The following is a 14,083-nucleotide window of genomic DNA, read 5'->3' on the forward strand; positions in this document are numbered from 1 at the left end:
TTCAGTAAAATTTGATTTTTCAGATTAAAAAAACAACAAAGAGTTTCTGGACCCCACAAAGCAAAGGCTCAGAATCTGTCCAAGTTAAATACTTTGATAACTTTCTAAAAATAGCACGTCATAGTTAACAAAGTGTTCCCTACATATTGACATCCAAAATAATAGCTAGAATGGCAAGAGTAACTTTTACTGGTTTAACCTTCAAAATAAATGCCAAAATTTAATATTTATTAAGTGTTGTGTTTACATTTGGGTAAAATCTGAGGTATAAATAAATCCAGTCCTGTATACACATTGCAGCTTGAGAACAGGTAGTAGCTGATGTAGAAAAGGGGCAGTTTTTGTTAACAACAACAAAAAAAGTAATGATATCATGTCTGTCAGTTGATACATCTTTGAATATTTTCCCAGGCAATAATAAAAAAGGTGAGTCTGAAGTTATTTCTACTTTCTTTTTATGAGAAATGCTCCAAAGAATAAAGATAAGAATTAAAGCAGATAATGGGATAATGGGTTTTCTTCTTAGGTCCCTGCCTGGTGAGAGGTCTTTTTACATATGCCACAGGACATTAATGTTTAATCTCAACATTATAAATTTGTTAGAGCTGTTTGCTGCATTCGGAAACATGACTTTGTATGTTTTAGAAAATAGAGTTGGGCTAGTTACAAATTTTGGGCTCCAATAAAGTGTGGTTTGGAAACCAGTTTCGATGATCTGTTTACTTCTGGAAGTGGTAACTCTAAGTGGCAATATGCCTAACTAAAAAGGCCAAAATAAAAGAAACAAACAAAACCCCAATATTTTAATACCCAATCTATTATGCTTTGTACTGACAAAAAATGATATTAAAATAATGCTGCCTTACTAATATCTTCATTCTAAGAAAGAGAGGAAAAGAAATGTTATATGTATACATTAATAAGAACATGTCATGATTTAATTCCAATTGCCTTGTATTTTTTATTTATGTAGTTAACATTCCAAGTTACTTTGCCTCATTTCAGGAAGTTACAATGTCACTCTAATATTAAATCCATTGACTAATATTTAAAAAGTCAATTTTAGAAGTTTTTTAGGAAGCAAAAAGACAAGCTCTACAAAAGAACATATTAATTTCAATAGTGACATGTTTAGTTAATAAAATCAAGAATGCTAATGTTTATGGTATGAGAGGTACCTTATTATACATAATTCCATCTTCAGTTTCTTCTCCCCAAGGCTGGCCATCATCAAATAAAGGTGAACTTTCTTTCATGGCAGTATGTAACTAATTGGTACATAAGCAACATATTAAGTTTATGAGAAAAACATATAGCTCTCACATTTTGTTGACTGTTTTTAGTGTCATTTTAAGATGCATTTACATTATTGCCTGCTTGAAAGTCTTTTCAGAGATTATTATATTGAGCCTTAAAATATAATCCTTTAGATATTTTAGTAACTAAATCCCTTAGGATTAAAAAGGATGGGTTTCTTTTTAGTTCTATTCTATAGAGAAAAATATGCTGATTTTTACTCTATCAACCCATTAAAAGCATATACACACATTTTAATGTAATTCTAAGAATCCAAAACATAAAAGGTGAACCAACAGTAATTATTTCTCTTTGATATGAACTCAGTTTTGGTGCTCAAATGTTCTCTACTGACTCCTTCAGTATGTATGAATATGAAATTTAGATTGAATTTTACAATATAAAATTCTTCAAAAATACAATTGTTTAAACTTCAACGTGATTACAGATAATAAATTATAACAAAACAGTCAGATGTTTATAATTTCTGAGCTAAAGGAAAAATGTCTAAAGGTTTTTAATGCATAGAAATTTCCTTTTGAATACTGTTTTTATAACTTTTTAAAAAATGTAACTTATATGCATTAGGAAAGTAAGAGAAGGTGTTTCTGCTGAAAATATTTTATTAAACTTTCTTATCATAGGGATCAAAACAAGATCCCTGAGTGGGGAGTCTCTCATTGATTCTTAAATTGCTATAGTTCAGTTTTACCACCTCAAGCAAACCAAGATAGGAAGGTGATTTAAATAATAGACTTGGAGGCACCTCAAGAGCTCACTTGCTGAGAGAAGCCACAACAGGTATTCTACAACTTCCTGTATTGATTATGAACATGCTAGCTCCCAACCACGTAACAATGACATAAGTTGCTAAGGCAAACACAAAAAACAAAAAAAAAACCCCCAAAAAAGGAAAGTGTTAGAGCAACAACAGAGGTTATCTGATGGTGGGAGCAGAAAGGTGATTATCCAATGTCCATGAGTATCACTGAGGAGAAACAAATTGAATACATAAATGCTATATAAAGATCAATTAAAACGAGTTGTATTAATGAACTATGATATTGGATTTCTACTCCTATTTAACAATTGGGTGTGCTGAACGTAGCAGAATGTTTACTGGGTCAGAAATCCATCCACCCAGTGCCTGACTACATTTAGTTAAGAGCTAGATGATGGGCAAGAGAATGACGATGGGACAATATTGGTTTTAAGGATTTTAACAACTATAAGGCAAAAAACTCAGAAGCTATACAAATAAACTGTATTAGGCTGATAAAAATTTATGCTTCTGAACAGTCAAAATATAGCACATAAATCAAGAGGAAAAAGAAGGAAAATATATTTGCACCATATACATAAGATCTAATTCCTTCAATTTGACTATTTATGATATACAAAATGGTGTCTACAAATCAGTAAGAAAACAAGGCAAAAGACATGAATAGGCAGTAATAATGTGAGAAATATCCAAGTTTAAAAACAAAAAATGCAAATATGAAAGTTGGCAATTAAGATCAATAAGTTTAATACATAAATTCAATATATAAAGGTTCAAACTAATAGCAGAAGCAAATAATAAAATACCAAATGGGCCAAAAATATGCACAAATAGGTTATGACAAACCATACAAAAACACGATTGCTTTAATATACATATTAAAAATAGCTCTTTTTACCTTCCAAATGGGTTAAGATTTTAAAGCAATAGTGCCTATGATATGGGAAAAGTAGTATGCTCATATATTGTTGAGGAGCTTTCACATAGTGCAAGTTTTCTGGAATCTACCAACATGCATCAAAAGTTTTAAAAATATACGTAATTTTCACAGCAAAAATGTACCTTTAAAACTGTATCTCAGCGAAATGTTTTAAGCTGTCTCTGAGCTGTGGGAAATGGGTACATAACTTTTCTGCGTATGCTTTTCTGCATTTTCCAAATGCATCTATTTTGCAATAGATGTGAATTTTAATTTAGAAAAGGAAAAGAAATAAATGTTATGGGGAAAATAATCTCCTACTGACTCACTTTTTTGAACTGTAAAACCTCATGAAAACAAATCTCCTTGAAAATGTGATACTTCCTATCCTCACCTCTGGAACCATATATTAGTAATTTGAAGAATTTAAAATCAAATATACTTTGAAAAATGAAGCTGATGCAAACTTTGAGATAATTGGCAAAAGCATGATTAGGAGAGAAACAGAAATACCTTGAGGGGAAATAATGTTTTCTACGTATATATTCAACAATGAAAAATCAAATACCTTGATGCAGTCTATTAGCCAAACCAAGGCTGCCACAATGTGAGGCCATGTATGAGGGGCCCCCACTGTATACATGGAGCTTTTGGATAATGCAAAAGGGTACCTATGAAAAATTAGAAAAAATAAGCTAACTTAATTTTAATTTTGTAAAAGTAATTTCTAAATTAAGCAAGAAGTTATACTTAGAAACTTCCACGTATACATCGACAGTCTCCACTTGTTTTTAGAAGATCTTTGTTTAGATTCTGTCCTTAGTCTCTTATCTTCAAAGGATTCTGTGTATTTTCAGTCTCCTCTCTGAAGGTTTCTGTGTACATATATCCCCTAAGCTGCAGAACTTGATTCACAACCAATATGCTGGACTTCTTACCTAAAAGATCATCTGTTCTCTCAGATTAAATGTACCTTGAAAAGACCACATGTACACAACTCTTCATCCTCAAATCCATTCTTCCCTCTGTGTTTACATAGCTTCTTAACTTTATCTCAACCCATCTTCACCATATCTTCACCGTCTTCAACCCTGTCTTTTTTGTTTTTATGAACTCTGTGGTACTATCTATTTCTTATCACTTCCATAGTTGAGGGCCTTCTGACCTATCACCTATAGTTAGGTAAAAACCTCCAAGAGTTATTCAAGTTACCCTATATATGTTGCCCATAGAGACCATCTTAAAATATATTATTTCTCTTAACTCAAAATCTTTACAAATTTATTAAGTTTGATTCTTCTGTGTTCTAACATTCTGTCTAGGCTAGTAAGAAACATAACATACAAACCCGAGCCCTTTGAAGATTCTTGGAACCTCTTCTTCAAACTTTGTATCAGGAAATTCATATGAAGGGCACAGGAAGCCATAGAGAAAAGTGAAGATCTTTAGGAAGTCTTTAACAGAAGGAGCTTGTAGAGATTTCATGGATACACTATATGCATAACCATTTTCTGTAAGAAACTACAATAATTTTTATGAAACATCAAACATGTTATAATAATTATTAGAAAATATTTAAGGAAACACTAATAATTTAGGCCATTTAAAATTATAAAATACCTCACAGAGTAGACGAATACACTGCTGAATGAATGCTTTGTCATTAAGTGGTCTTGGGTCCTTGATTTTTTCAGAACAGGAAAATATACCAAATTGACTATTCCGAGATCCAGGTCCACTAGTTCTGGAAATATTTAAAAAAACCAGTCAGAACTATTTCCTTCTGTGGTCAAATCTAAATTATTTCAAGGTGATTTTATATTTTAACACAGGTATCAAACATTAATGTTCAACAGTTCTTTAATTTTTATTTAAGCAAACAGAATTCTCTTCAAACAGAAAAACAGAGCAAATAACAAATAGTAAAGTATTAAAAAAAACCCACTTCTGGTGCTTTGCATTGGACCCATTCTCTAAGAATGTGCATTTCTGAGTCCACTAGATCTTCTGCACCAAATGTTTTCCAAGTCTATTCAATAACCTAAGTCCCTTCACCATCCTATTTACCCCTCTGTGATAGCTTCTTCACTCCCAACCCTTTTATTTGCAACTGGTTCTTCTGGAAAAACTGCCATTGAGATGTTAAATAGGTTATGCATGCTTTTATTCATGAACACTATAATGTCATGCAATATTATGTGTCTGATTTTTAATCTACCATAAATATATGTTGCTGTATTTTACTCATAAATGGCTACAGCATATATGCTCCATCCCAAGCCTGTCTCCCAAAACGATAACCAATTTGTTTAAATCTTTATGATGGTTTCTTTTTCCTACCTATGTGGTTCAATTTAGCTCACTATTGTAGGTTATTAAATATCTTTGAAACAATTTTCTTTATTGGACAGATGCCACAAAACTGAGTCCATATCCGTGGATTCCACATCCACAGATTTAACCAACCATGGATAGACAATATTAATACAAAAAGTTATGTTGTTGATGACATGTACTATGTAGTTAGATTTATGACGGTTGTGTCTGTACTGAACATGTACAGACTTTTTTCTCATTATTCTTCCTTAAACAATATGGTATTTATACATTTGTTATATTTTATTAGGTATTATAAATAATCTAGAGATTTTTAAAGTATACAGGAGGATATGCTTGGGTTATATGCAAATACTGTGATATTTTGTGTAAGGGACTTGAACACATGCAGATTTTGGTATATGCAGGGGCTCCTGAGACATCTCTGGAGGATACCTAAAGGTGACTGCATAATGAACTTTGCTGTAAATCTGAACTATGTTCATCAAAACTTCATTTTTCCCTGCAAGTGTGTTTGCTGTATTCAAGTTCTCTTGCCCAGGTTCTAAAGTTCTTTAGCTTAGGTCCTTACAAATTTTTTCCCTTCAGAATTTGCTAATTTGAGAACCACTTTTTTTCATGCTGCTATTACTTAATCTCTAATATATAGCTGTTACTCTACATAAAACTATACTAATAGATATCTTTTCTGAATTATAAGAGAATTTCCCAATCAAAATACTGCATCATTAACTTATAATTTAAGATCATAGGACCTAGTAATAGAGTCTGACAAATTCTGTTTGTAATACTAGTTGTATGACCTTGGGTAAATTAAATTCTCTGTGCTTCAATTTCCTTATCTTTAAAATGGAGACAATAACAATATCTATTCACAGTGCAGTTCTGAGGACTGGTTAAAAGAGTTAATATAAAGCATTTCAAACAATGTTTGGTTTATAAAAATATTCTACAAATGTTAGATTTTAAAATTATCACTATGTCAAGTTCAGCTCTGAGATAAAAGTTATATTACAAAAATGCCTTGAGATTTTTAACCAAATGAAAACAGTTTAACTCGGTTTCATGGCAGACTTTTCCTAACATAACAAACATTTCATCTCTAAATACTTTCAAAACAATTGAAATTATTTATCCTAAAACATAGTTAGATTTTGTTTTGGTGAAATAAAAAGTTTATTTTCTCAATTTTGGGGTTGAACATTTCTTAAAAAAAAAATCAACTTTATTGAGGTGCAATTTGCTTAGAATAAAATGTTCAGTTTAATGAGGTTTAACAATGTATACACTTGTGTAATCTCTACCACAATAAGATTGAAGATTTTTATTATCCCCAAACTCTTATACTTCTTATTAGTCAGTCCTGCTCCACCTCCAGGTCAAACAACCAATAATCTACTCTAGACAATGGTTCTCAAAGTGTGATCTAGAGACATGAGAAGTTAAAACTATTTTCATTAAAAAAAACTAAGATGTTATTCGCCCCTTTCCCCCACAAGTTTACAGTAGAGTATTCCAGAGGCTGGCTATATGATGTATGATACTGTAAGAGATTAAATGCAGAAGCAGATATGAGAATTTAGCTAGCTTCTATTAAGTCAGACATTGATGAGATTTGCCAAAATGTAAAACAATGATACTCTTATTGAAAATTTTGTTTTGAAAATTTTAAATCAAAAGCATGTTATTTATGTTAACATGTAATGTGTTGTTATTTTAAATTCAGTTAATGCATGTTTTAAAGTTTTCTCAGTTTTGATTTCTAATATGGTAATAAATACAGCCCACAAAATAAAAGCTCTTTGGAGTCCTTAATATTTAGTGTATAAAAAAGTCTGGAACTAAAATATTGAACTAGATGACAGTTCCTCTTAATGTTAAATGCTATGATTCCATAGTATTTGAAAATTGGTATAGAATTTTTAATTAACTATTTACTGGTAACAATGAAATAGTCTGATTGTGCTGATAGGTCTCTAACATCATCTAAAACAGATATAACCATTTAAACAGAGGAGAGCTAGATTAAAGCTTTCTCTTGAAAGGGGCCATGCTAATTTTTTGTATCCACACAGCACTTAGCCCAACTCATGGCTTTAAGAATCTCTTCATTAGAAGTAATAAAAAAGATCATTACCTTTTACCAAATACAGAAACTTTTCTTTCAGATGTGGGTTTGTTAATGTTCAATTTTCCAAAGGCTGGTTTCTCTTTGCTTTAAAAAAAAAAGGAGGAAAACAAACTTTTGAAAAATATTAGTTCAAGAAACTTTTAGAAATATGTAAACACCAAAACATCTTCCCTATTACCTATAAAAATAATTCAAATCATGAAAACTTTCAGCACCAATCATAGTGGTTAGGCCTACTCTATAGCAGCACACAGTTACACTTAATATAAATGATCTGAATTACAGCCTAAAACATTGACAACTGTAAGCCTTTTTGGCTTCCAATACAATTCAAAACAAATCTTTTAGCATAGGTAACATTCAACAGCATAAATAATTTTCCTGACTTAGAGCAACCAGAGGGGAGAGGGGAGGGAATTTAAAGGGAAAAAATGGGAGGGATTTAGAGGAACAAGTATAAAGGACACAGGGACAACAACTAAGGGGTGTGGAAATGGGAGGGAGGTGGGGAGCATGGGGCGGGGTGGGCTGGGATGGGAGAAATAAACAGAATACTGTACTTGAAAAATAACTAAATAAAAAAAAAAAGAAAAACATCTATAAATATTTCAAATTTCTAAAAATAGCAGAGGTCCATACTATGTAAACCTAAGTAATTTAAAAACAGTTAGCAAGCAAAACTTGTACCTTGTGTTAAACAAAAAAAGTTAACTTCATGGCTGAAAGTCTTTTTTAAAAGAAAAGATTAGGCCAACGTTAGCAAAAAAGACCAGGTCCTAGGGCATGAAGTCTGAACCTCCAGCAGCATGGCAACATGAAAAGACATGTCTCATGTCCCGGAGATAAGCCACTTTATACATCAAATGTAGGGGTGAGGAGTCAGAGCTATAAGTTGTTCTGAAAAATTTTACCTTAGCTATAGACAAAACTGGGGAGAAGCTGAAGTGGAGCTAGCTCTGGGATAGGTGTAGAGTTAGCAAGGAAGAAGTGTCCACTCCTATGGATTAGCTGTGGACAACAGAATGAAAAGTTTATGTGTAAATATCAAGCAGAGATTCTTGGGGTTCTAGGGCACCTGGCTATTCTCTCTTTCAGACATTCACAAAAACAGCCACGTGGAAATTAATCCTAATCCCAACAGATATACAGAAATGTGAATAATATTTTGTCAGAGTGGGCCCACAGTTCTTAACAGGCTAACAGTCTCTTCTCTCACTCTCAGGCCACTATAAGCTGTAATTTTATTTCAGAACTTTTTTCTAGTCACTTGGTATTAGAGAAGGATTGATACAGCCCTACAGTGGCTTAGCAAAAGCCCTCTCTTAATTGGAAGAAAATGACTCATAAGGCAAAACTAGTTTATGATAGTAAGTTCTTTATCCAGTGAATCTTGAGAAAATATTTTGGAGAAGTGTTCTGTAGGTTGCTACTAAACCGCAGCTTATCATTAGGGCAAAAAATACCCTTGATTGAGAACTTTGCTAGTTGAATATACCTTAGTAAATTGAAGGTTATTGCACAGAGCCGGCTCAAACAAGCAGCTCCACAATAAAGGAGGAAAAAATAAAGAGTGCTGAAGGGAATTAATTTTAGGAGTTGCCTTGCAAAATACACGACTTTGAGAATTTAAGGATGAAATGAGATAAAACACAACACCTAATTAGGTTCATTGACCCAAATTAGGTTACTACTGGGAACAGGCAAGATTCACCATCACATCACTCATTAGCTTTGTATTAACTACCTTTAAAGATTTCTTTGTCCAAGACAATAAAGCATGAAGTACTTACTTTTGAGGGGTATAGAGGCCTTGTTTATTGAAGTCTTGGGATCTTAACTCCTGCATAGAGAGGCGGCCAGCACCACCGGTGGACACTGAACTGCGCTTCATGCTTATGACCTGCATTCACGAATTCAGCGTTAAAAATCTTCCCCGGAGGCACTACTCAACACCAACTATAATCTTCATCCTCAAACAGAAAGGCAGCTAATTCATTGTTTCTTCAGGATAACCTTTTCCTGGAAGTTAATCCTAAATTCTCACAAACATACATGAATCTGAACAGTTCTTTGTTAGCTGGTCCATAGCTATCAACAGGCTACCTGTTCTCTTTCTCTGGCTGCTGTAATTTAATTTAGAATATCCCAGACTTTTCTTGTCATCTTCTTGGTTTGAGCATCTATTTCTTCTTCAATATACGCTTCTGCATCAACTACTTTCCCACTGTAACCTATATGCCCACTCTTAATCAATACTTGAAATGTATTCTTAAGATTTAAGACTAAGACTTGGAGATGTACTTGCACGGCCACTAGGATGTTACACTAGTACCTCAAACACCACACAGTTTCTATCCCTGCTCCAATCAATTCTTCCCCCTTTCTGGTCTCCAGCCTCTCTTCTTCCCATCATCCTTCCTCTATCCCTTGTAGAAATTTACCGAATTCCGGGAAACTAGCGGCTCTCAGATTCGGCCCGGACCTTAAAACGTTGGCCCTGCGCGCCCCTAAGTTGTGGGCACTTGTCGCTTTCTCTCTCCAAACCTGTACCCCCGCCACGGTATTAACCCGCGGTAACTATTTACCTTCTTCCAGCCGAATTTCCGTAATCCGGGCAATCAACCAGTAGACAGACGGCACCGCCAAAACACCAACACCTAGGTCTACCCGCCAGCGCCGTTAGAATTTTAAAATCTCCGCTTCTGTGACGTCATCACGCACGCTTGCGCGTGCGCATTTCTCATCTGCAGCTGCTCGTCGCGGGAAATTTGCGTACTTTGCTCCCTGCAGTCTTTCCGGGTACGTAGCCGTCCCCGAGCACCGTAGGATTGTGCGGTGAGGTCGGCTCCAACGCTGAGTTTATCTCTGAAGGCACTTGCCCTCTAAGTTGTTGGGGAGTGGGCAGATTGCTCCAAGTCCTCAGGAAAAGCCTTGTCCGTAACAGCAGCATGGCCGCGCCCGTCGACTCCTAGAAAAGGAGAATTTTTTCATTTGGGCTGAGGGGTGTCTTTCTTGACCTCTATTTAGGTGGGTGCCGTTTCATGATGCAAGTTTGAGAAGGCGACATGCACTTTTCTGACAAGGGAAGCGGGTGAGATAGGAAACAGTGGTTACAGCAATCATTTGTAATCCCTTGTCAGTTGGGGCGCAGTCGGTTCTGAAGATCGCACTGGTGTGGCCGACGCCAAAGTTCGGGCTCAGAATTTACTCTCTAGGATTTCACGATCCACTAGTCTGGTGGTGTACTGTGAGAAGCTAGGACGAATCCGAGTGGTAGTGGTAGGGTTGGTGTGAAGCAGAGAAGCAGCAGAGAGAGGTGCAGTGAGCACAGTTAGCTTTGCTAAAATAGGACACTCCCGTTTCCTTGAGTTTGAACTCAGAGACACGCACTGCCTAATAATACCTAGAGAGTGGTGGGGAAGAAGAGCTCAAAGCCAAAGTCGGGATACCTGCATCTTGTACCAAGTGTGCCAACCAAGAGTTGTAATTTTGGGCACGCCATTCCTCCCATCTGAGTATCAGCCTTCCTATCTAAATCTCCAGCTCTCACTAGCCATTATAGGACCTCCTCACAAGTGGCGATTCTGAAGGGAGGACCAATACCAGAATTATTATCACCAATAGCATTTATTTGAGCACCTGCTTTGTGTAAGGCACTGCACAGCACTGTATGTCGATCGTCTCATTAAATTCTCATCTGCCCTCTGAGATGTCATAAAAAATGATGAAATTGTGACTCAGTGGGATTAAATGGCTTGCTCATGGTCATAATGCTAAAACACGGAGTTAGACTCTAAATGCTACTAGTATTAACTGTGCTTATGTATTAGTCACTTATGTGTTTCTTAGTCCGTCCCTCTCAAAGTGCCCCACTACACTAGATTTAGTAAGCAATATCCAGAACTGAAAACCATCTTAAGGAAAAAAGATTAGGAAGTTCTGAAAAACCTAGTTGTAGGAGGGGGATTGCTGAGAACCAGTACCGATCTAGACTCTAACCTTGCAGTTTTGCTATGGCTTAGTGCTTCTGGTGTGCTGTTAAAATTGCATTTTGCTTTGCTTTTACCCTTTTTTGCACTTCATTGGTACCAGTGGTTAAGTAGGGCAATGATATTGGAGAATGGGTTGATTTACTATGGTAAACGTAGTTTGAAAAAAAAAGAGCTGACATGCTGATAACTCCTCTGGAAATTGTGACCTTGTGTGGGTTTATCTCATTAAAAAGGGTGGATTCACATAGGCAATACAGTATTATTTGCTTTGACAGGACACTTTTACTTACTAAGGATGCAGTGACTTTCTGACTTGGAAGGTGAACACTTAGTGGGTAGATCCAAGTACCAAGCCAGGCCCAGGAAGATAGGAGGATCAAATCAGGATTCTAGAAATTAGATCAGGTTTTAACAATCTTTGGCCAAGTTGGCTGAAAGTTTTGAATTTTAAACTGAAATTAAAAGTTTATATGAAAACGTAATTTTTCTTAGACTTGCTGTGTGTCGTGAACATTAAATTCTCTTATGTGTGCATGTCGAGTTTATTTGCACATAACCCTACCCTTGTGTATGAAGTATATGTTTTATGAAATACAGGGCATTTAAGAACTTTATCTGGAAAGTTAGGTTTTACATCTAAATTAATCTCTAATTCCCGGTTTGTTTTTTTTTAAAGAAAGAGAATGTCAGTGGTGCATCAGCTGTCACCAGGATGGTTACTGGATCATCTTTCGTTCATTAACAAGATAAACTATCAAGTTCACCAGCATCATGAGCCTTGTTGCAGCAAAAATGAGCCCACTACTTCTGTCCACCTTGAGTCTCTTCATGTGGATTCTATGTCTTCTTTTGGATCATCTGCTAAATTTATTGCTTCCAACTCTACCACTAAGCCAGAGAAAGAGGATAGGGGAAATTGTGAAGCGTTCATGCAAAAATACATTTTTCGACCTGAACTGTTTGATATCAATAAACCTCATATGATTTCAGCTGTTCACAAGGAATGCCAAAGTAATGAAAAGGAAGATACAATGAGTGGTATTAAAAAAGAAATCTCCATTTCTACTCTTAGGAAGGTAGAGAGTTTTAAATTTTTATATTTCTACAGAAGACACTAAAGAAATTTATTATTCCAGTGTCTCAAATATCTTGTGATTTACTAAGTATTAAGGATAAAGCATAAGAAGGCTTTAAATATATCCAGAGTAATTTTTTAATATATATTTTTTATTTTATTTATTTATCTTTAGAGGAGAAGGGAAGGCGAGAGGGAGAGAAATATCAATGTATGGTTGCTTCTCATGTGTCCCCTGCTGGGAACTGGCCTGCAACCCAGGCATGTGCCCTGACTGGGAATTGAACTGCGATACTCTGGTTCGCAGGCCCGCGCTCAATCCACTGAGCTACACCAGCCAGGGCTATCCAGAGTAATTTTTAATTCTTCACTAACAGTATTTACTATAAAGAAAGTAATAGAGATAATTTATTATATTGTGATAGGTACTTGAAAGAGAATTTTAGTATTCTTGTGATATTTTGTACATATTTTTTTCTATTTCAACAACTGTTTATTGATCATCTGCTATACGTCAGGCACAGAAAAGAATATTTCTGCGCTTTCAGCAATATAGTTTGTAGTTAATTTATCATTACTCTTACTAATTCAGGCAAATAATAACACACGGTACCAAAGGACTTTATACTTTGCTAAGTATGGACAATATCTTTTAATGTTCAGGTATTTTAGGTTTTAGTATTTTATTAGGTATTTTAATGTTTATTAGGTATTTTAAATATTGGGTAAATTTCTCATTTTAATATGGAAAAATAGAGATGAGCATATGTAATGAATGTTATCTTGACAAACGTAACCTTATTTCTGATTTGCTGTGGCAAATTGTACAATTAGGTTAACCTTAAGTCCATTTATTTATTCAGCCAACAAACATTTATTGTTAGTCTGCTAGGAGTTTGCCACCAAGTTAAATACTGAGGTTTCAGCAATAAAAAATAGAGTCCTTGTTCTGTATTGTACCGTCTTAGGTGTTTTTTGCTCTGGAGTTACGAGATATAGAATAGTGTTAATATATCGGATTTGCACCTCGCCCTCAAATTAGTCATAAACAACTACTAAGACTACATTGGAAAATGTTTTTGGTGATAGTACATGGATGATAGTTCTTTTCTTCAGAAAAGAAAGTGCAGAATAATTATATATATCAACTGATGACACTGGGCTGTTTCTACACTTTCACAGTTTTGTATTCCGTGGATGTCAGTGCTACATTTTATCATTTGGTACTATTTCTTAGTAATAGTGGATAAGGCTGAGGTGACCTTTTATCACCTATTACATTTGTAGTAAAAATAATAATAATTATTATTATTTGGGAAAACTTTTCTAGCCTTTCTCCATACCCTCTGCACTGATTTTAACCTTGGTAGTCAGTTATTACCTCTTAAAGACTGAGAAGTATGATACGTAAAGTGTTGTAAAGAAAAATATTCAAAATATTAATATTGTGATAGCAATATAATTTTCTCGATGTAATTTACTCTTTAGAAGCGTAAAAGGTGTCATACTTGCAATCAAGGTGAATTGGATGCCATGGAATACCATGAAAAGG

At 34.8% G+C, this 14,083-nt stretch overlaps 2 protein-coding genes across 9 annotated transcripts in view; one reads left to right on the forward strand and one right to left on the reverse strand.

Annotated features, from left to right (window-relative positions):
* The window catches only part of NDC80 (NDC80 kinetochore complex component), a 45,430-nt gene extending 35,275 nt beyond the window's left edge, over positions 1 to 10,155 (reverse strand). Inside the window, exons 1-7 of one of the 3 annotated variants that reach the window (XM_037168137.2) lie at positions 10,050 to 10,145; positions 9,255 to 9,434; positions 7,471 to 7,548; positions 4,617 to 4,740; positions 4,345 to 4,517; positions 3,565 to 3,667; positions 1,179 to 1,268 (exon numbers count right to left, since the gene is read on the reverse strand). In XM_037168137.2, the coding sequence (XP_037024032.2) occupies positions 1,179 to 1,268; positions 3,565 to 3,667; positions 4,345 to 4,517; positions 4,617 to 4,740; positions 7,471 to 7,548; positions 9,255 to 9,370 (684 nt within the window). In that variant the 5' untranslated portion in view covers positions 9,371 to 9,434; positions 10,050 to 10,145. Of the gene's footprint in view, positions 1 to 1,178; positions 1,269 to 3,564; positions 3,668 to 4,344; positions 4,518 to 4,616; positions 4,741 to 7,470; positions 7,549 to 9,254; positions 9,435 to 9,905; positions 10,018 to 10,049 lie in introns of those variants that run through there. The other 2 variants (XM_053664134.1, XM_037168138.2) reach the window with 2 other exon arrangements.
* A 60-nt stretch (positions 10,156 to 10,215) lies between these two features.
* Positions 10,216 to 14,083, forward strand: part of METTL4 (methyltransferase 4, N6-adenosine) — a 255,099-nt gene continuing 251,231 nt past the window's right edge. The window contains exons 1-3 of one of the 6 annotated variants that reach the window (XM_053664377.1): positions 10,216 to 10,263; positions 12,133 to 12,532; positions 14,020 to 14,082. In XM_053664377.1, the coding sequence (XP_053520352.1) occupies positions 12,140 to 12,532; positions 14,020 to 14,082 (456 nt within the window). In that variant the 5' untranslated portion in view covers positions 10,216 to 10,263; positions 12,133 to 12,139. Of the gene's footprint in view, positions 10,492 to 12,132; positions 12,533 to 14,019; position 14,083 lie in introns of all 6 variants that reach the window. The other 5 variants (XM_053664379.1, XM_053664381.1, XM_053664376.1 and 2 more) reach the window with 5 other exon arrangements.

This window comes from Artibeus jamaicensis, unplaced genomic scaffold (genome assembly GCF_021234435.1).
Source record: "Artibeus jamaicensis isolate MK-2021 breed Jamaican fruit bat unplaced genomic scaffold, CSHL_Jam_final contig_354, whole genome shotgun sequence".
In the NCBI taxonomy this organism is placed as follows: Eukaryota; Metazoa; Chordata; class Mammalia; order Chiroptera; family Phyllostomidae; genus Artibeus; species Artibeus jamaicensis.